The sequence below is a fragment of the Chiloscyllium plagiosum genome, unplaced genomic scaffold (genome assembly GCF_037043375.1).
Source record: "Chiloscyllium plagiosum isolate Xiang-an unplaced genomic scaffold, Cpla_swu_hap1 HiC_scaffold_22, whole genome shotgun sequence".
NCBI classification, from domain to species: domain Eukaryota; kingdom Metazoa; phylum Chordata; class Chondrichthyes; order Orectolobiformes; family Hemiscylliidae; genus Chiloscyllium; species Chiloscyllium plagiosum.
Genome location: NW_028270160.1, coordinates 18,100,543 through 18,121,539, shown reverse-complemented (window position 1 = coordinate 18,121,539; position 20,997 = coordinate 18,100,543). Strand labels below are relative to the sequence as shown.

Below are 20,997 nucleotides of genomic sequence, written 5' to 3'. Positions count from 1 at the left end.
GCCCAGAGGCCATCATGTTATGATTCCAGCTGTAGCTCATACTGAACAAGTCAAGTTCCAGCATGGAACTTTGTTTGATAGACTATAATTTTGTTTTTGCACTTTGGTTGCTTCGGTAGCTGCTGACCATATTGGCATGTGACTACCAAAATTATTTTAACAAAAGAACATCAGTTTATTATACAGAAGAAAAAAAGACAAAGTTTACACATATAATATGAAAAAATAATTTAAGGTCTGATTATAAATAGAAAAATAGGAAGAATCAACTTTTTGCAACAACATCCTTTACTGATATGAGATGAATCTTTGTCTTGGCCTGGGATTAAAAAAACAGTTTTGTTTCAGTCCTCTCTGCTTGAACTTGTGAAACAACATAAGACTTCTTTCCAGCTCTGATGGCCTGAAGCTTTTGACAAACTAAACAATGTCCTCCTGCTGGGATCAATCTTCTGATGACAACCTACTTATGACCCTAGCCCATCTGTTTGTTTTTTGTGGGTCATTAAAAATTTACGTCAGCAATAAGTAGCAATTATCTCAAGATGGTGAATCATTTAACTTATGTCACAGGCTTTGTTTGAAATTGTTTTGAACTTTGCTAAAAGAAGTACTGGTTTATGAGTCTTGCAAAACAAGTCACCTGCACACACCTGAAAATCAATAGAATTTACCTCTGTGTAGAACCAAATTCCCAAACAATACTATAAATTTCCATCAAAATATGACTAAGAAGCTGGAGTAGTCTGTTAAATCCTTCTGGTATTCTGCACCATCTGATAAAACCATGTCTTATTGTGGCTTAGCTTCACTTTCCTGTCTACCCCTTTGCTATTTGACTCCTTTGTCAATAGAGAAGTCAGCCCTGATTGTATTCCAATGATGCTTTGGTCCACAAATAAATGATTTTTTCAGAGGATTCTGCAAACCCATGATTCTCTGAAGAAATCATTTCTCCTCCTATGTCTCAATTGGAACACTCCTTAAATTTAAACTGCCCCTAGTTACAGTCTCTCATACAAAGGCAAATATCCTCACTGCATCTAACCTGTTAAACCCCTTCAGAATCTTACTTTTTATTAAAAGTGCCTCCTCTACTTTAAATCTGCTCCAATGGATACAGATCTAATCTATTCAAAACTTCATTGAATTTATATTCCTCTTACTGTAAATAACACAGTCTATTTGCCTTCCACATACGATAGGAGAGTCAATGTGGCAGAAAGATAAGTTTAGCAGAGTCATTGGGGACATTTAAGGCGACTGCTGGACATGCACATGGAGAGTAGTGAGTTGAGGGGTGCGTAGGTTAAGTTACTATATTTTTCATTAGGATTAACCCTCGGCACAACATCGTGGGCCAAAGGGCCTGTTTTGTGCTGTACTTTTCTATGTTCTATGATAGGCCTCCATTGCCCATGGATTACATTCACTTTCAGAATTTGCCTTCAAAGTGAGATCAACCCTTAATGGTGGCATCAGAATAAAATAGGAAAAGTATTATATCGATGTCTATATGCAGAAATCCCAAGGCTTTCCATTGCACAGAAGGCAAAGTAGGAAGAAGCAGCAAGCTCTATCCATAAAAGTTGCAAGACCTGTTTGTGCTTCAGTCAGTCTATTCCTCTGTTCTCCTTTCAGTAAACATGTTTATGAGAAACTGAAAGATTTACTTTCACTGAGTCACCTTCCAGAATGGTGAAATAATGAGTATGTTGTTTTTACACATTGTTGACGTACTTGGTCACGTTTTTATTCTGTCTTAGGATGTAGATGTGTCTACACCTGTCTCTAACTGATTTGGAAAAAGTGATGGTAATCTGATATCTTGAACTGTTCCTTCTGGTGTTATTAGGTACATCCATGTGTTATTAGAGTTGCAAGATTTGACCTAGCAACAACGAAGAAATGACAATATAGTTCCAGATCAGAACAGTGTGTGGCTTGAAGGGGAATTTGCAGCTGGCTGTGTTCCCATGTACTTGCTACCCTTGTCCTCCTAGCTGTAAGTGGTCACAGGTTTAAAAGTGCTGTTTATAACTTGTACACAGTAAGGCCTGCAGATGCTGAAAGCCAGAGTCATTAGATCTGAAGCTGGAAAAGCACATCTGGTCAGACAGCATCCGAGGAGCAGGAAAATTGACATTTTGGGCTTAAAACATTGACTTTCCTAATCCTTGGTGCAGTTTATAAATTCTGGATGAGTGCATCTTGAAGGTAGTACCAATTGCTGCTACTGGGTGTCAGTGGTAGAGGGATGACTGTTTAGGGATGGGTCTGGGTGATGTTCAGCTTCTTGAGTGTTATGAGAACTGCACTCATCCAGAAAAATGGGAAGTATTCCATTACACTCTTGACTTGTGACTTTCAGATGATAGTCAGGCTTTGGAAATCAGGAGGTGAGTTACTGGTCTCAGAATTCTCAGTCTCTGATGTCTCACATTGTTTTAAAATGTAATTGTAGCACGATCTAACAAAAATGGATTCATAAAATGGAGCAGCACAGTAGATGTACATTTGACCCATCAAATCTACAATGACACAATGTTGAACAATCTGGTTAGTCCCACTTCCCTCGTCTTCAAAATATCACTACCGTTCTGTTCTCTGTTGAGTACTTATCCAATTGCCCTCATTGCATCAAAATTAATCGGCACATTTTTAGTGGTCTACAATTCTGCAATATGTTATCATTTTGAAAATGAAACTGGAATATACCATTGGGCAGTGCTTTCGATTAGGTATATTTTGAAACCATTAGGTTTTCCTAAAGTGAACTAAGAACTGGCTAGACAACTGGCAACAACAACTTATATAAATATTAAATGTTACATTTTACATAATGAAATATCTCAAAAGTGCTTCACATGAGTATTATAAAATAAAACATGATCCCAAGCCTGATAATGAAATATTTGGTTGAAGAGCTAGATTTTAATAAGTCTCTCAAGGCAGATAATGGGAGGGGGAGAAGGAGAAGGGATTAACTGTAAGTCAACAAGATGTAAGAGCATATGTAGGCCATATGCCCTATTGAGTCTGCTCAGCTATTCAATGAGATCATGGTTGATCTGATATTCCTCAAATCCACTTTCCTTCTTTATCCTCATTACCTTTGATTTCTTTAATGATAAACATTTTTAATCTTCCCCTTGAATATACTTAACAATCTAGGCTCAACTACACTCTGTGATAAAGAATTCCACGGATTGCAATCTATGAGAGAGAAAATAATCCTTGTCTCAAGTCTTAAATGGGTAACCTATAACTGTGAGATTATTCCTTAAAGTCCTAGACTGCCCCACAAGAGGAAGCAACCTCTCTGCACCTGCCCTGTTATGCCTCCTAACAAGCTCTTCTCATTCTTCTAAACTAGTGGGCGGCACGGTGGCACAGTGGTTAGCACTGCTGTCTCACAGCGCCAGAGACCCGGGTTCAATTCCCGACTCAGGCGACTGACTGACTGTGTGGAGTTTGCACATTCTCCCCGTGTCTGTGTGGGTTTTCTCCGGGTGCTCCGGTTTCCTCCCACAGTCCAAAGATGTGCAGGTCAGGTGAATTGGCCATGCTAAGTTGTCTGTAGTGTTAGGTAAAAACGGGTACATGTAGAGGTATGGGTGGGTTGCGCTTCGGCGGGTCGGTGTGGACTTGTTGGGCCGAAGGGCCTGTTTCCACACTGTAAGTAATCTAATCTAATCTAAACTCCAATTTGTACAAGCCCAAACTCCTCAACATTTCCTCATGCGAACATGTGAACGTTCTCTGGACTGCCTACAATGCCAGTATATCTTTCCCTAGATAAGGGGACCAAAACTGATTGCAGTAATCCAGGTATGGTTTGACCAGTGCCTTGTAAAAATTTAGCAAAACCTCCCTAATTTTCAACTCCGTCACAGATTATATCCCATCAGCCAAGCTTTGCCACTCACTTAACTGTCTATGTCCCTCTGTGGAGCCAATGTGTCATCCACACTACTTAGAATCACTACAGTGTAGAAACAGGCCCTTCAGCCCAATAAGTCTACACTGATCCTCTAAAAGGTAACCCATCCAGACCGATTCCCCTACCCTATTATCCTACATTTACTCCTGACTAATGCATCTAACCTACACATTTCTGAACACTATGGACAATTTAGCATCGCCAATTCACCTAACATGCATATCTTTGGATTGTGGGAGGAAACCCATGCAGACACAGGGAGAATATGCAAACTTCACGCAGACAGTCGCCCGAGGTTGAAATCAAACCCAAGTCCCTGGTACCGTGAGGCAGCTGTGCTAACCACTGAGCCACCGTGCTATCCCTATTTATTGTTCCTTTGCAAACTTGGTACAAGCACATTGAATTCCATTATTCAAATCATTAATCTTTAATATGTGTTTAAATAATTGTTGCCCTAGAAGTGATCTTTGATTAGGGAAAGAATTGGAGACAGGTAATTGAATGAATGATTATAATTGGGCATTCATAAGTGATCAGAATTGGAGAAGCACAGTAATCTCTAGGAATTGAGGGTTAAAGGAGTTCGGGGCAAGGTCATGGACAGATTTGAAAACAAGTATGAGAATTTTAAAATCAAGATTTTGCTTTTTAGGAGCCAATTTAGGTCAGAGAACACAGATGACAGGGGAATGGGAGTTAAAATACAATTTTTGAATACCCCAAATTTGCAGAGGGTAGAATGTGGGAAATCAGCCAGGAATGTTTTGGAATAATCGAGTCCAGAGGTAACAAAGCCACCAACAAGGGAATCAGTAGCAGATGATCTGAGGCAGAAGTGGAAACACTTAAAATGCTATAGTTTACAAGGTTGTCTTCGCAATGACACGTTGAAAGTTTATATTGGAGTCAAATATGATAGAAAGGTTGTGAACAAATTGACTTAGTCTCTGTTGCCAGGGATGGACATGATGGAGTCAACAATTTAGGCATGGAGTTTGGGCAGGGATGGAACAAAATTACCGAAATGTAATTGGGGAAATTTCTCCACATCTAGTACTGAATGTCACATCAGGAATCTGATAATTTAGCACAAAACACATGAGAACCAACATCTGGAAAAATGCAATAGATTCTTAAAGTTTGCTAAACATAGGATTTCCAGGAGATTGCAGTGTGGTTTACTTGACTCAAAGTTAAACTACTGACCCATATTTTCTCCAGAAAGACCATTTACCTTCGGCTTCAAATCAATGCACCTGCACTTCATTTGGCCCATATCTCTTTAAACCCTTTCTATTCTTATACCCATCCAGATGCCTTTTAAATGTTGTAATTGTGCCAGCCTCTACCACTTCCTCTGGCAGCTCATTCCATACATGTACCACACTCTGCCTGAAAAAGTTGCCCCTTAGGTTCTTTTAAATCCTTTCCCTCTCACCTTTAAAAGACAAATGGTAGTTATAGGGGATTCTATAACTAAGGGGATAAATAGTATCTTTTGCAAGCCGGATTGGGAGTCCCACATGGTGTGTTGTCTGCCCAGTGCCAGGGTGCAGGACATCTCTGACCGACTTGAAAGGATATTGGAATGGGAGGGGGAGGATCCAGTTATTGTGGTCCACATTGGGACAAACAACATAGGCAAGGCTAGGATGGAGGACCTGTTTGGGGATTATCAAGCATTGGGAATTAACTTAAGGAACAGATCTTCGAGAGTCATAATCTCCCAATTACTACCTGAGCCACATGCAAATTGGCTGAGGGATAAGAAAATTAGGGAAGTAAACATGTGGCTAAGAGAGTGTTCTAGCGAAAAGGATAAATAGGATGGTCACTAGGCATTTAAACTAGTGAATTGGTGGGGGCGGGGGGGGGGAAGGGAAAACAACAGGAAGTATAGTGGTAAATAAAAAGGTAAGCAGCAGGATAGCATGTGTGCAAGAGGGTTTGTCACAAAGTGGTCCTTTTTCTAAAAGCTGTTCCTTTTCTCAAGGATACTGTGTCATTGTTTTTTCTTCAGAAGGGTCATAAACCACTCCAGGCTCTAAAACTGCTGAGTTTGGTTCAGAGATAAAAGGTTATTGACAGGCCATTCTGTTTATACATAAACAGGTGAGACTTCAGGCCAAAGCATTTATGTTTAGAAGTGATCTGTATAATGAAAGGGGAGTGTCCAGTCATGGAAACTGAAGGTAAGCTGAGCAGTTCAGTCCAGAAATAGTTAGGGAGTTCAGTTGTGGACTGTGTGAAGAAAGGCTGCCAAACTCATTTCATCTGCCCTTCTAACTTAACCTGTAAGCCTTTGTTTCATTTTTACTATGTTTAAGGGGTTTGCTTATTGGGACTGTTGTGTATATTCGAAACAGCATAATTAAGTCTAGATTGGAAAGACTGATAAGGGTTCTTTATTCTGTTGTGTTTCAGTGTGTAATTTTGTGAATAAATTTTTGTCTGTTTTAAAATCTGGTAGTCAACTTTGCTAACATACTCCGGGTAATTTTCACTGTACACTTACCAAAACAAATTGCAAAGTTATGGTCTGTGCTGCCTGCTTAAGAATGTTTTGAGTGGTCTGGCCTAGTCCATAACAGGTTTAAGTACAAGGCAGACTATAAAAGAAGTAAAAAGGAAGAATAACTCAGGAGGTATTGTTAGAGATTTTGGAAATCATGACGGTAAGAAAGCTAGCATAAGGGCACTTTATGTGAATGCTTGTAGCATTCGTAACAAGATAGATGAGTTAACGGCACAAATCATCGCAAATGAATGTGATTTAGTAGCCATTATGGAGAATTGGTTACAGGATGGTCACGACTAGGAGTTAAATATCCAGGGGTATCGGACTATTCGGAAGGACAGACAGGAAGGCAAGGGAAGTTGTGTAGCTCTGATATTCAAGGATGACATCAGGGAGGTCCTGAGAGATGATTTGGTTCTATGGAGAATAAGGTTGAATCCATTTGGGTGGAAATTAGAAATTCTAAGAAGAAAAAGTCACTGATAGGCGTCGCCTATAGGCCATCACATTAATAACAACACTTTGGGCCAGGCAATAAACAAAGAAATAACTAATGTCTGTAAAAATGGTATGGCAATTATCATGGGGGATTTAAATCTATATGTTGATTGGTCAAACTAGCAGTCATGGTAGTCTTGAGGAGGAGTTTGTTGACTGTATCCATGATAGTTTTCTTGAACAGTATGTAATGGAACCAATGAGGCAACAAGCTATCCTAGATCTGGTCCTGTGTAATGAGACAGGAATAATTAATGACCTCCATAGTTAGGAATCCTCTTGGAAGGAGTGACCACAATATGGTTGAATTTAGAATACAGGTGGAGAGTGTGAAGATAAAATCCAATACTAGGGTCCTGTGCTTAAACAAGGGAGACTACAATAGAATGAGGGAGGACTTGGCTAAAGTAGACTGGAAACAAAGATTTTAATGTGGGACAATTGACGAGCAGTGGTGGACTTTCAAAGCAATTTTTCAAAGTGCTCAGCAAAAGTATCTTCCAGTGAAAAGGAAAAACCGTAAGAAAAGGGGTAATCTGCCATGGGGTCTGAGGAAATAAGGAAGGCTATCAAATTGAAAGAGAAAGCAGACAAAGTGGCCAAGATCACATGAAACTAGAAGATTGGGAAAACTTTTAAAGGTCAACAGAAAGCCACAAAAAGAGCTATAAAGAAAAGTACGATAGAACATGAGAAAAACTAGCGCAGAATATAAAGACAGATAGCAAATGTTTCTATAAAGATATAAAATGAAAAAGAGTGGCTAAAGAAAATGGTCCTTTAGAAGATGAAAAGGGGTATTTCATTGTGGGATATGATGAAATGGCCGAGGCATTGAACAGGTATTTTGTATTGGTTTTTACAGTGGAGGACACAAATATCATGCCAGTAAATAACAAAGAGACGAAGGTAAATGAGGACCTGGAAACAATAATAATTATGGAAGTAGTAGGGTTGGCAAGCTAAGGGAGCTAAGAATAGACAAATCTCATGGCGCTGATGGAATGCATCCCAGGGTATGAAAAGAGATGGTGGGAGAAATTGCAAGTACACTGGTAGTAATTTTCCAGTAAATATGATGCCACTATTTAAAAAGGGTGGTAGACAAAAGATGGTGAATTATAGACTGGTTAGCTTAACCTCTGTAGTGGGGAAGATGCTTGAGTCTGTCATTAAAAAAAAGCAAGGCATCTTGCTAGAAACTGTCCTGTTGGGCAGACACAGCATGGGTTCATGAAGGGCAGTTGAAACTTTATTGCTGGAACAGCACAGCAGGTCAGGCAGCATCCAGGAACAGGAGATTCGACGTTTCGGGCACAGGCCCTTCTTCAGGAATGAGCCTGAAGAAGGGCCTGTGCCCGAAACGTCGAATCTCCTGTTCCCTGGATGCTGCCTGACCTGCTGTGCTGTTCCAGCAATAAAGTTTCAACTTTGATCTCCAGCATCTGCAGACCTCACTTTCTCCTTCATGAAGGGCAGGTCATGCTTAACAAATCTTTTGGAATTCTGTGAAGACATTACAAGCAAGGCGGACAACAGGGACCCAGTGGATGTGATGTACCCAGATTTCCAAAAGGCCTTCGACAAGATGCTGCTCAAGATAAAGATGAATGGTGTTACGTGTAAAATATTAGCATGGGTAGAGGATTGGTTGACTAACAGGAAGCAAAGAGTGGGGATAAATGAGTGCCATTCTGGCTGGCAATCAGTAACTAGTGGTGCGCTTCAGGGATCAGTTTTGGGACCAAAATTATTCACAATTTATACAGATGATTTGGAGTTGGGGACGTGTTGTTTGTCAAAGTTTGCAGGTGATACTAAGATGAGTGGCAGAGCAAAGTGTGCAGAGGACTGCGAAACTTTGCAGAAGAACATAGATACTTAAAGTGAGTGAGCAAAGGTCTGGCAGATGGAATACAATGTTAATAAATATAAAGTCATCCATTTTGGTATGAATAACAGTAAAAAGGACTATTATTTGAATAGTAAAAAGTTGCAGCATGCTGCTATACAGAGGGACCTGGGTGCCCTTGTGCACAAACCACAGAGGGTTGGTCTGCAGGTGCAACAAACAATGAGGAAGGCAAATGGGATTTTTTAGATTACATTACATTACAGTGTGGAAACAGGCCCTTCGGCCCAACAAGTCCACACCAACCCGCCGAAGCGCAACCCACCCATACATTTACCCCTTACCTAACACTACGGGCAATTTAGCATGGCCAATTCACCTTACCTGCACATCTTTGGACTGTGGGAGGAAACCCACGCAGATACAGGGAGAATGTGCAAACTCTACACAGTCAGTCGCCTGAGGTGGGAATTGAACCCGGGTCTCTGGCACTTTGAGGCAGCAGTGCTAACCACTGTGCCACCATGCCGCCCAAATTCTCGTTCACTTGCTAATGGGATTGAGTTTAAAAGCAGGGAGGTTATGTTGCAGCTGTACAGGGTGCTGGTGAGGCCACACCTGGAGTACTGCGAGCAGTTTTGGTCTCCTTACTTGAGAAAGGACGAACTGGCACTGGAAGGGGTGCAGAGGAGGTTTACTGGCTTGATTCTGAGTTGAGGGGGTTGGCTTCTGAGGAGAGACTGAGTAGATTGGGATTATATTCATTGGAATTCAAAAGAATGGTGTGGGATCTTGTAGAAACATTTAAAATTATGAAGGGAGTAGATAAAATAGAAGTAGAGAGGATGTTTCCACTGGCAGGTGAAACTGAGACAAGAGGGCATAGCCTCAAGATTAGAGGGAGGAGATTTAGGACTGAATTGAAAAGGAACTCAGTCACCCAGAGGGTTGTAAATCTGTGGAATTCCTTGCCCAGTGAAGTAATTGATGCTGCTTCAGTAAATGTTTTTAAAGCGAAGATAGAGTTTCTTTACGAACAACAAAGGATTTAAGGGATATGGCGAAAGGGCAGGTAAGTGGAGCTGAGTCCACGAAAAGATCAGCCATGATCTTATTGAATGTGGAGCAAGCCCAAAGAGCCAGATGGCCTACTCCCGCTTCTAGTTTTTTTGTTTAACCTATGCCCTCTAGTTTCCCCACCCTGGGGAAAATACTTTGTCTATTTATCCTATCCATGCCCCTCATGATTTTATAAACTTCTGTAAGGTCACCTCTCAGCCTCTGACATACCAGTGAAAATAGCCCCAGCCTATTCAACTTGTCCGATAGCTCAAATTCTCTAATTCTGGCAACATACTTCTAAATAGTAGTCAAGATGGAAGCAGAGTAGGATGCTCCAGTCGGACGTCCTCCGTTTGCCAGTTCCTTTTTAATTTTTCTCTCCTTTTTGCAGTCTTTTTTTCTACCCGCCGCAAATTTTAACCAGAGAATGGAGTCAAAGGAGACGTGTTGCAACCAGAGCCCAGGTGGGAGCAGAGTGCTCAGGCCAAGTCCTGCAGCAGCAGCTGAGCAAGCGCGGGCTGATTTGCAGGCCAAGTTGAGTCGCAAGTCAAGTCCTGGAGCAGAGGGCACAGCAAGTATGGGCCGGAGCAAGAGCAGCAGCAGAATGCATGGGATGAGCAATGAAGCAGGAGCAGATTGAGTGTGGGCTGAGTCCTGGATGGAGACCAGTGCATGGAGACAGTGTTGCCTCATGTGCAGAAGCCAGTAGGCATGGACCCATGTTGGAAAAGGACTAGAATTTCTAGAAATTAAATACTTTATAGTTTTTATTATTATTCAGGACATTTTAAACTCTATTCCCATGTTTACCTATACTTTTTTTTAACTCAACATATAAAATATCTGTACCTCGGTACACTGTACTTAAGATGGCACCGAGGTGTGTATGTGACAACAATGACTATTCTATTCTATTAAAAATCTTTACTGTACCATTTCAAGTCTCACAGTATCCTTTCCAAAGGATGGGGGAGCAGAATTATATGCAGTATTCCAAAAGTGGCTGAACCAATGTCCTGTACTGCCACAACATGACCTCCCAACTCCTCTACCATTCAATGCTGTGACTAATAAAGGCAAGCATTCTGACAGAGATTTTTACAGCATTGAAAAATACCCTTTTGCCCATTGAATCACAGCTGTCATTAAACATCAATCTATTTAAATCTAATTTCCAAACAATTAGCACATAGTCTTGTACACTATGGCATTTCAAGTGCTCTTTAATGTCTTGAGAGTTCCTTTTTCTATTACCATTTTAGGCAATGGGTTCTTCTGGGTGCAAAACGTATTCTTCAAAACTGCTATAAATCTCCAGCCCCTTACCCTTAAATCTGTACTCCATGGTTATTTGCTCTTCTACTCGGGGATAACGATTCTTCTTATCTATTCCCTTCATAAGACCGTAAGAAATAAGAACAGGAGCAGGCCATTCAGCTCCTTGAGTTTGCTCAACCATTCAAAACGATCATGGCTGATTCAACATTCTTCACGTCCACATTCCTGCATCTTCCCCATAACGCTTAATTTCCTTACTGATCAAGAATCTATGCATCTATATCAGTCTTAAATATACACAATGACTTTGCTGTTCCCACAGCTCTCTGCAGCAAGGAAACCAAAGACTCTCAAACCTCAGAAAAAAAATTGTTCTTCATCTCATTCTTAAATTGATGCCCCTGCATTCTAAGACTAAGTGCCCTCTGGTCCTATATTCTTCCATGAGGAGTTAAGAATGTGGTGCTGGAAGAGCACAGTAGGTCAGGCAACATCCGAGGAGCAGGAAAATCAACATTTCAGGCAAAAGCACTTCATCAGGAATACACTGAAGGGCTTTTGCCCAAAAGATCAATTTTCTTGCTCTTCGGATGCTGCCTGACCTGCTGTGCACTTCCAGCACCACACTCTCAACTCTAATCTCCAGCATCTGCAGTGCTCACTTTCGCCTCTTGCATGAGGAGAACCACCCTCTCAATATTTCCCCTGTCAAGCCTCTGAATCCAAATATCTCAAATTAGGTCACCTCTCATTCTTCTAAATTCCAATGAGTCCCAACCTTTTGAACCTTCGCACTAATCCCTCAATATCAGGGATCCTGCAAGTGAGCCTTCTTTGAACTGCCTCCAAATGAAATGATGTGGAGATGCCGGTGTTGGACTGGGGTGTACAAAGTTAAAAATCACACAACACCAAGTTATAGTCCAACAGGTTTAAATTGGAAGCACACTAGCTTTCGGAGCGTCGCTTCTTCATCAGGTGATTGTGGAGGACACAATTGTAAAGCACAAAATTTATAGTAAAAGTTTACAGGGTGATGCAACTGAAATTATACATTGAAAAATACCTTGTTTGTGTGTTGAGTCTTTCATCTGCTCGAATACCATGATAGTTTCACTTCTTTCGTGTGTAAATCACAAAACTGTTTTTTAGAAGTTGCATTTTCGGGTTAACTGTAACAATTGGTGTTAGCTAGACAATATGTTGAAAGTGTTAGCCCCCTGTGTTCTCTGTCTGTGCCATGATGTTTAGATTGATTCTAATCTAAAAAGTGAGATAAGAGTTTTACATGAATTCATGCAGTTTTTGAGCAAAGTACAATATAATGCTGCAAGTACAAATTCACCCCACAAACGTATATGTATATGTATGCATGTGGGTCTTTGTGATCTGTGTGAGTGTCTGTCTGGGATGGGGGTTGAGTGTGAGAGAGTGTATATGTGTATGTATGTGAGTGTAGAGTGTCTTAAGTCTGTGAGTGGCTGCATGTGAGAGTGTGGGAGTGTGTCTCTGTCTGGAGTGGGGGGGTTGTGAGTGTCTGTGAGAGAGAGTGTATACGTGTGCATGAGTTAGAGTGGTCTAAGTCTCTGAGAGGATGCATCTGAGTGTGGGAGTGTGTGTGTCTGTAAGAGTGTGTGTGTCTGTAAGTGTCTGTGTATATGTGTATGTGTGTGTATAGTGTAATGGCGGTCACCTGTAGTGTGACATGAACCCAAGGTCCCGGTTGAGGCCCTCCCTATGGGTATGGAACCGAGCCATCAGCCTCTGCTTGACCACTTTTCGCTGCTGCCTGTCCCGAAGTCCACCTTAGAGGATGGTCACCCGAAGGTCCGAGGTAGAATGTCCTGGACCGTTGAAGTGTTCCCCAACTGGAAGGGAACACTCCTGTCTTGATTGTTGTGAGGTGCCCATTCATCCGTTGCCGTAGTCTTTGCTTGGTTTCCCCAATGTACTATGCCTCAGGGCATCCATGCCTGCAACATATAAGATGGACAACGTTGGCTGAGTCACATGAGTATCTGCCACATTCTTGGTGGGAGGTGTCCCCACGTGTAATGGTGGTATCCATGTCCACACTCTGACACGTCTTGCAGCGCCTACCGTGACAGGATTGTATGGAGTTGTCCTGAGAGCCGGGCAGCTTGCTATGAACGTTGATCTGTTTGAGGTTTGGCGGTTGTTTAAAGGCAAGCAGTGGAGTTGTGGGAAAGGTCTTGGCGAGGTGCTCATCCTCATTGATGGTGTGTTGCAGGTCACGAAGAAAATGGCGTTTTTCGGCTCCTGGGACGTCCTGAACAACGAAGGGTACCCTGTCGGTTGCAGCACGTGTCTGTCTCCTGAGGAGGTCATTACGGTTCCTTGCTGTGGCACGTCGGAACTGGCGGTCGATGAATTGAGCATCGTACCATTGCACTACACGCACACCCTTACACACACTCACACATGCATCCTCTCAGAGACTTAGACCACTCTACACTCACGCACACGTATACACTCTCTCTCACAGACACTCACAACCCCCCCCACCCCAGACAGAGACACACTCCCACACACTCACATGCAGCCACTCAAAGACTTAAGAAACTTTACACTCACATACACACACATATACACTCTCTCACACGCAACCCCCATCCCAGACAGACACTCACACATAGACACGAAGACCCACATGCATACATATACGTTTGTGGGGTGAATTTGTACTTGCAGTGTTACATTGTACTTTGCTCAAAAACTGTATGAATTAATGTAAAACTCCATTATCTCACTTTTTGGATTAGAATCAATCTAAACATCATGGCATAGACAGAGAACACAGGGCGCTAACACCTTAAACATATTGTCTAGCTAACACCCATTGTTACAGTTAACCTGAAAATGCTACTTTAAAAAAAAGTTTTGTGATTTACACACGAAAGTGAAACTATCATGGTATTCGAACAGATGAAAGACTCAACAGACAAGCAAGGTATTTTTCAATGTATAATTTCAGTTACATCATCCTGTAAACTTTTACTATAAATTCTGTGCCTTACAATTGTGTCCTCTACAATCACCTGATGAAGGAGCGACGCTCCGAAAGCTAGTGTGCTTCCAATTAAACCTGTTGGACTATGACCTGGTGTGTGATTTTTAACTTCGTCCAAATGAAATCACTTTGTACATGTTATATTTCCCACTCCGTTTTCTCTTCTTTAAGGAAAATTAACCCAAGCTATCTTATCTCTCTGCAGAACATAAATGTTTGGGGTTATTTTTGGGAGCAATGTGTAAGGCAGCAGCAGGTTGCATATCTGCACCTAATGACTACTCAACTACTCATGTACAAACGTGCCAGCAGGTGGTGCTTTCGTCCATAGGGATGCCGGGAATTGTAGTCTCTGGTCAGCTACACACACGGGCAGTACTATTCTACGTCTTAGGGTTTGCTGGGAGCTGTAGTCTGTCCCGCGCGATAGGACTACAACTCCAAGCAGGCAAGAGATTTGCGCAAGCGCACTTGCAGAGATCCTGCCCATGGTTGCCTATGCGGAGAAGGTAGCGCGCGGGGCGATGTCGAGATCTGATGAGGAAGAGATGGATTTCGGGGGATTCTCTCGATTTGACAGTCCAAGTAGCTCAGCCGGAAACAGTGAGCGAGAGTCCTGGCAGGAGGAGGATGAACCATCTGAGGGAGAAGTGGCACAAGATGAGGTAAAGTGAGCTCAAAAGCGGATGTGAGAGGGAGCGTGGTCGGCTAAGTCCCGGGAACCGAAGGAGCTGCCCGTGGACAGAATCAACAGGCGATTGAGCTCTGCTCAGCGTCTAGCGTTTCCCGCACTTTCCCACTATGGCTCTGTTTTGGTAAGAGCGCAGGGGCTGGCGGGACGCAGGAGGAGTTAGTGCAGTGCGCACGCGCAGGCCGCTCACGCATCCCTGCATGAGGACCCACGAGCAGCAGGTGGGTGGGGCCACGGTGAAGGGGGTGGGGCATAGGGAGAGCAGTCTTTGCATTGGCCTCTGAAGCTTGTGATTTCAAATGCGACGACAACCAGGTGTCATGTGACTTCTGACTTATACTACCTCAAATAAGGAGCAAAGTTTCTCCTTGTCTACCCCGTCTGGACCCTAGAGAGCTCTATACTTAATTAAATCTCTGTCAGCCTTCTCTGCTTTATGGAAAATAACTCCAGCCTGTCAACTCTCTCATCACAGCTCACTCAGCCCAGTCAGCAGTCCTGGTGATTCTCTTCTGTGCTTTGTCTAATGCAAACACATCCTTCTTATATTGTATTATCCATAACTGCAGACAGTGACCTAAGGTTTTACACAGTTCCATAATAACCTCCTAGTTCTTGTATTTAGTGTCCTAACTAATAAAAGAAAGTACCCAGATGCCTTTTAAATCATCTTATCTACATGTCATTTTGACTGCAAGGATATATGGATGTACACACAAGGTCTGCCTGATCCTCTGTAGTTCTGATTAGAGTCGTGCTGGAAAAGCACAGCAGGTCAGGCAGCATCCGAAAAGCAGGAAAATCGATGTTTCGGGCAAAAGCCCTTCATCAGGAATGAGGCTGGGAGCCTTGGGGGTGGAGAGATAAATGGGAGGGAGGTGGGCTGGGGAAAGGTAGCTGTGAGTGCGATAAGTGGATGGAGGTGGGGTAAAGGTGATAGGTCTGAGAGAAGGGTGGAGCGGATAGGGAGGAAGGAAGGCTCCCAGCCTCATTCCTGATGAAGGGCTTTTGCCTGAAACGTCAATTTTCCTGCTCCTTGGATGCTGTCTGACCTGCTGTGCTTTTCCAGCACTACTTTAATCTTGACTCTAATCTCCAGTATCTGCAGTACCCACTTTTGCCGAAATGATTTTAACCTAACTGTGAATCCTCTTCCAATGATGCCTACCTTGCAGAAGTTTTCCTCTTTCTACAAGGATCTCAGTGAGTGTCTCTCTCACTGTAACTCCCAGGTCATCTCCTCTGACCTGAAGCTCTTCAGCAGCACAGTCCTTATGACCTGTCTATCTTCCTTCCCACCTATCTGCTCCACCCTCCTCTCTGATCTATCACCTTTACTCCACCTCCATCCACCTATTGCCCTCTCAGCTACCATCCCCCAGGCTCACCCCCTCCCATTTATCTCTCCACCCCGAAGGTCCCCAGCCTCATTCCTGATGAAGGGCAAAATGTTGATTTTCCTGCTCCTTGGATGCTACTTGACCTGCTGTGCTTTTCCAGCACTACTCCAACCTTGACTCTAATCTCCAGCATCTGAGGTACCCACTTTCGCCTTCCTAGGGTTCTGCCATTCAATATTATTAGTCCAGCCAAAATGAATCACCTGATACTTTTTAGGATTAAATTCTATTTGCCAAAAAAAAAGTCTTTTTTGTTTTTATATTTCTGGTTTCAAGTCCTATGACTGTTTCGAGTGGAAATTATGTGATTTTAATATATTCAAGGTTTGCATAAAGATTTATAGCTTGGGTGCCGGTTGTTGTAGTGTGGGTATGTTAGCTGAGCTGGGATGTTGATTTGCAGATGTTTTCATCACTTGTCTAGGTAATATCTTCAGCGCTTTGGAACATCCTGTACTGTGTCTTCCAGAATTTACTTGGTTCCGTTCCTGCTGCTTCCGGTTGCCCATCCCAGTCGTTTGTTATAGTGTCCGGTATATTGGGTCGAGGTCTATGTGTTTGTTGATGGAGTCTGTGGATGAGTGCCATGCTTCTAGAAACTCTCTGGCTGACCACAGTTTGGCTTGGAGGGGAAAGTGAGGACTGCAGATGCTGGAGATCAGAGCTGAAAATGTGTTGCTGGAAAAGCGCAGCAGGTCAGGCAGCACCCAAGGAGCAGGAGAATCGACGTTTCGGGCATGAACCCTTCTTCAAGAATGAGGAAAGTGTGTCCAGCAGGCTAAGATAAAAGGTAGGGAGGAGGGACTTGGGGGAGGGGCGTTGGAAATGCGATCAAGGTGAGGGTGGTAGGCCGGAGTGTGGGTGGGGGCGGAGAGGTCAGGAAGAAGATTGCAGGTTAGGAAGGCGGTGCTGAGTTCGAGGGATTTGACTGAGACAAAGTGGGGGGAGGGGAAATGAGGAAACTGGAGAAGTCTGAGTTCATCCCTTGTGGTTGGAGGGTTCCTAGGCGGAAGATGAGGCGCTCTTCCTCCAACCGTCGTGTTGCTATGGTCTGGCGATGGAGGAGTCCAAGGACCTGCATGTCTTTGGTGGAGTGGGAGGGGGAGTTGAAGTGTTGAGCCACGGGGTGGTTGGGTTGGTTGGTCCGGGTGTCCCAGAGGTGTTCTCTGAAACGTTCCGCAAGTAGGCGGCCTGTCTCCCCAATATAGAGGAGGCCACATCGGGTGCAGCGGATGCAGTAAATGATGTGTGTGCAGGTGCAGGTGAATTTGTGGTGGATATGGAAGGATCCCTTGGGGCCTTGGAGGGAAGTAAGGGGGGAGGTGTGGGCGCAAGTTTTGCATTTCTTGCGGTTGCAGGGGAAGGTGCCGGGAGTGGAGGTTGGTTTGGTAGGGGGTGTGGACCTGACGAGGGAGTCACGGAGGGAGTGGTCTACTCGGAACGCTGATAGGGGAGGGGAGGGAAATATATCCCTGGTGGTGGGGTCCATTTGGAGGTGGCGGAAATGACGACGGATGATACGATGTATATGGAGGTTTGTCGGGTGGTAGGTGAGGACCAGTGGGGTTCTGTCTGGTGGCGATTGGAGGGGCGGGGCTCAAGGGCGGAGGAGCGGGAAGTGGAGGAGATGCGGTGGAGGGCATCGACGATCACGTCTGGGGGGACATTGCGGTCTTTGAAGAAGGAGGCCATCTGGGTTGTACGGTATTGGAACTGGTCCTCCTGGGAGCAGATGCAGTGGAGACGAAGGAATTGGTAATATGGGATGGCGTTTTTACAGGGGGCAGGGTGGGAGGAGGTATAGTCTAGGTAGCTGTGGGAGTCCGTCGGTTTATAGTAAATGTCCGTGTTGATTCGGTCGTCCGAGATAGAAATGGAAAGGTCGAGGAAGGGGAGGGAGGAGTCTGAGATGATCCAGGTGAATTTGAGGTCGGGGTGGAAGGTGTTGGTAAAGTGGATGAACTGTTGAACCTCCTCGTGGGAGCACGAGGCAGCGCCGATACAGTAATCGATGTAGCAGAGGAAAAGGTGGGAGGTGGTGCCAGTGTAGCTGCGGAAGATGGACTGTTCCACATATCCGACGAAGAGGCAGGCATAGCTGGGGCCCATGCGGGTGCCCATGGCTACTCCTTTGGTTTGGAGGTAGTGGAAGGAGTGGAAAGAGCAGTTGTTCAGGGTGAGGACCAGTTCAGTCAGTCGAAGGAGGGTGTCAGTGGAAGGGTACTGGTTGGTACGGCAGGAAAGGAAGAAGCGGAGGGCTTTGAGTCCTTCGTGATGGGGGATGGAGGTGTACAGGGACTGGATGTCTATGGTGAAGATAAGACGTTGGGGACCGGGGAAGCGAAAATCATGGAGGAGGTGGAAGGCGTGGGTGGTCTCCCGAACGTAGGTGGGGAGTTCTTGGACTAAGGGGGACAGGACCGTATTGAGGTATGCAGAGATGAGTTCGGTGGGGCAGGAGCAGGCTGAGACAATGGGTCGGCCGAAGCAGTCAGGTTTGTGGATTTTGGGCAGGAGGTAGAAACGGGCGGTGCGGGGTTGTGGGACTATGAGGTTGGAGACGGTGGATGAGGTATCCCCTGAGGTGATGAGGTTATGGATGGTCTGGGAGATGATGGTTTGGTGGTGGGAGGTTTATTATCATGAACACACACTGGATTATCAACACTATGCTCACGGGGATCAGGTTTACGAGACAGGAGGAAAGCAACAATCAATTTGCATTCTTAGATGTGATGGTAGAAAGAACACAGAATGGTGAATGCATCACAAAAGTGTACAGGAAAGCCACACATATTGACCAAGTCCTGAACTACAACAGCAACTCCTCAAACACACACAAGAGAAACTGCATTAGGACCCTGTTCAAAGATACTACAACACACTGCAGCACTCCCCACCTACAAAGGGAAGAAGATGAGTATTCGCCAAGAAAGGATATCCCCACAATTTCATCCGCAGATGCCAAACAGGCAAGCAATGCGACATGGACATGCCACAACCAACTCAGTAGCCACACTACCTTGCATAAAAAATGTCTCAGAAATCACACCCTGATTTCTCCGACCACTGGGATTCATGACAGCCCATAAACCGACAACCATGCTCAGACAACAACTCACCAGAACAAAAGACCCTATAACCATCATGTACAAGGCTAAGGTAATTTACAAGATTCCATGCAAAGACTGCATGCAACATTGTATAGGATGAACAGGCAGAGAATTAGCAATCCACATCCATGAACACCAACTAGCCACTAAATGCAATGACCAGCTGTACCTTGTAGCCATACACACAGATGGTGAGGACCGTAAATTCGACTGGGACAACACAACAATCATAGGACAAGCCAAACAGAGGGTAGCCAGAGAATTTCTAGAAGCATGGCACTCATCCATAGACTCCATCAACAAACACAGAGATCTAGGCCCAATATACCGGTCACTACCACGAACTACCGGAAAATGGCAACCAGAAACAGCAGGATTGGAACCAAATAAATTCCAGACGACACAGTACAGCAGCGCTTCACAGGCGGCTCCAAAGCACTGAAGATGTCACCCAGCCAGGAGACGAAATGTCTGCGAATCAACTTCCTGGCTCAGCGAACATACCCACAACCACGACATTTTAATATACTAATTACATCCTCCCTCCTTAAACAGTTCCTCAGCATCAATGATCACATGCTTCCAACCTGCTTGGATTGACTTTCCCACCCATGGTGAGATGCTGCTGTCGTGCCTTTGCTGATCACACCATAACAGTTTATATATGAATTCCTATTAACAATAATAATAGAAGTTATCAATGTGACTTACTTTTTGGACACATGACTTTAATAGGTGATAATCACACTCTAAATATAATCATAGGTATTTCTAAAATTTAGTACTCTGGAGAGTAATGAGGAGTCACTCTGGCCAGGAAAGTACCATGAGTCTTAGAAAGAAGTACATTTACAGAGGTTACGCTCCTTGGAACAGATGATGTGGTTTTCACTCAGATTATAGTGTTAAAGGTTAAGATGAAGAGGAATTTGTTAAGTGTGTACAAGACAATTTTCTGATTCAGTATGTGGATGTACCTACTAGAGAAGGTGCAAAACTTGACCTACTCTTGGGAAATAAGACAGGGCAGGTGACTGAGGTGTCGGTGGGGGAGTACTTTGGGGCCAGCGACCATAATTCTATTAGATTTAAAATAGTGATGGAAAAGGATAGACCAGATCTAAAAGTTGAAGTTCTAAATTGGAGAAAGTCCAATTTTGACGCTATTAGACAAGAACTTTCGAAAACTGATTTGGGGCAGATGTTCACAGGTAAAGGGACAGCTGGAAAATGGGAAGCCTTCAGAAATGAGATAACGAGAATCCAGAGAAAGTATATTCCTGTTAGGGTGAAAGGAAAGGCTGTAGGTAAAGGAATGCTGGATGACTAAAGAAATTGAGGGCTTGGTTAAGAAAAAGAAGGAAGCATATGTAAGGTATAGACAGGATGGATCGAGTGAACCCTTAGAGTATAAAGGAAGTAGGAGTATACTTAAGAGGGAAATCAGGAGGGCAAAAAGGGGACATGAGATAGCTTTGGCAAATAGAATTAAGGAGAATCCATAGGGTTTTTACAAATATATTAAGTACAAAAGGGTAACTAGGGAGAGAATACGGCCCCTCAAAGATCAGCAAGGCGGCCTTTGTGTGGAGCCGCAGAAAATGGGGG

General features: G+C 43.8%; 2 protein-coding genes across 5 annotated transcripts in view; both read left to right on the top strand.

Annotated features, from left to right (window-relative positions):
* Positions 1–10,808, top strand: part of aldh18a1 (aldehyde dehydrogenase 18 family, member A1) — a 61,009-nt gene extending 50,201 nt beyond the window's left edge. The window contains exon 19 of the transcript XR_006314957.2: positions 10,268–10,808. The gene's annotated coding sequence lies outside the window, so the exon portion shown is untranslated. The remainder of the gene's footprint in view (positions 1–10,267) is intronic.
* Positions 10,809–14,658: 3,850 nt separating this feature from the next.
* Positions 14,659–20,997, top strand: part of pcgf6 (polycomb group ring finger 6) — an 86,523-nt gene continuing 80,184 nt past the window's right edge. For all 4 annotated transcript variants that reach the window (XM_087998820.1, XM_087998821.1, XM_087998819.1 and 1 more), the window contains exon 1: positions 14,659–14,850. In XM_087998820.1, coding sequence (XP_087854946.1) covers positions 14,674–14,850 — 177 coding nt within the window. In that variant the 5' untranslated portion in view covers positions 14,659–14,673. The remainder of the gene's footprint in view (positions 14,851–20,997) is intronic.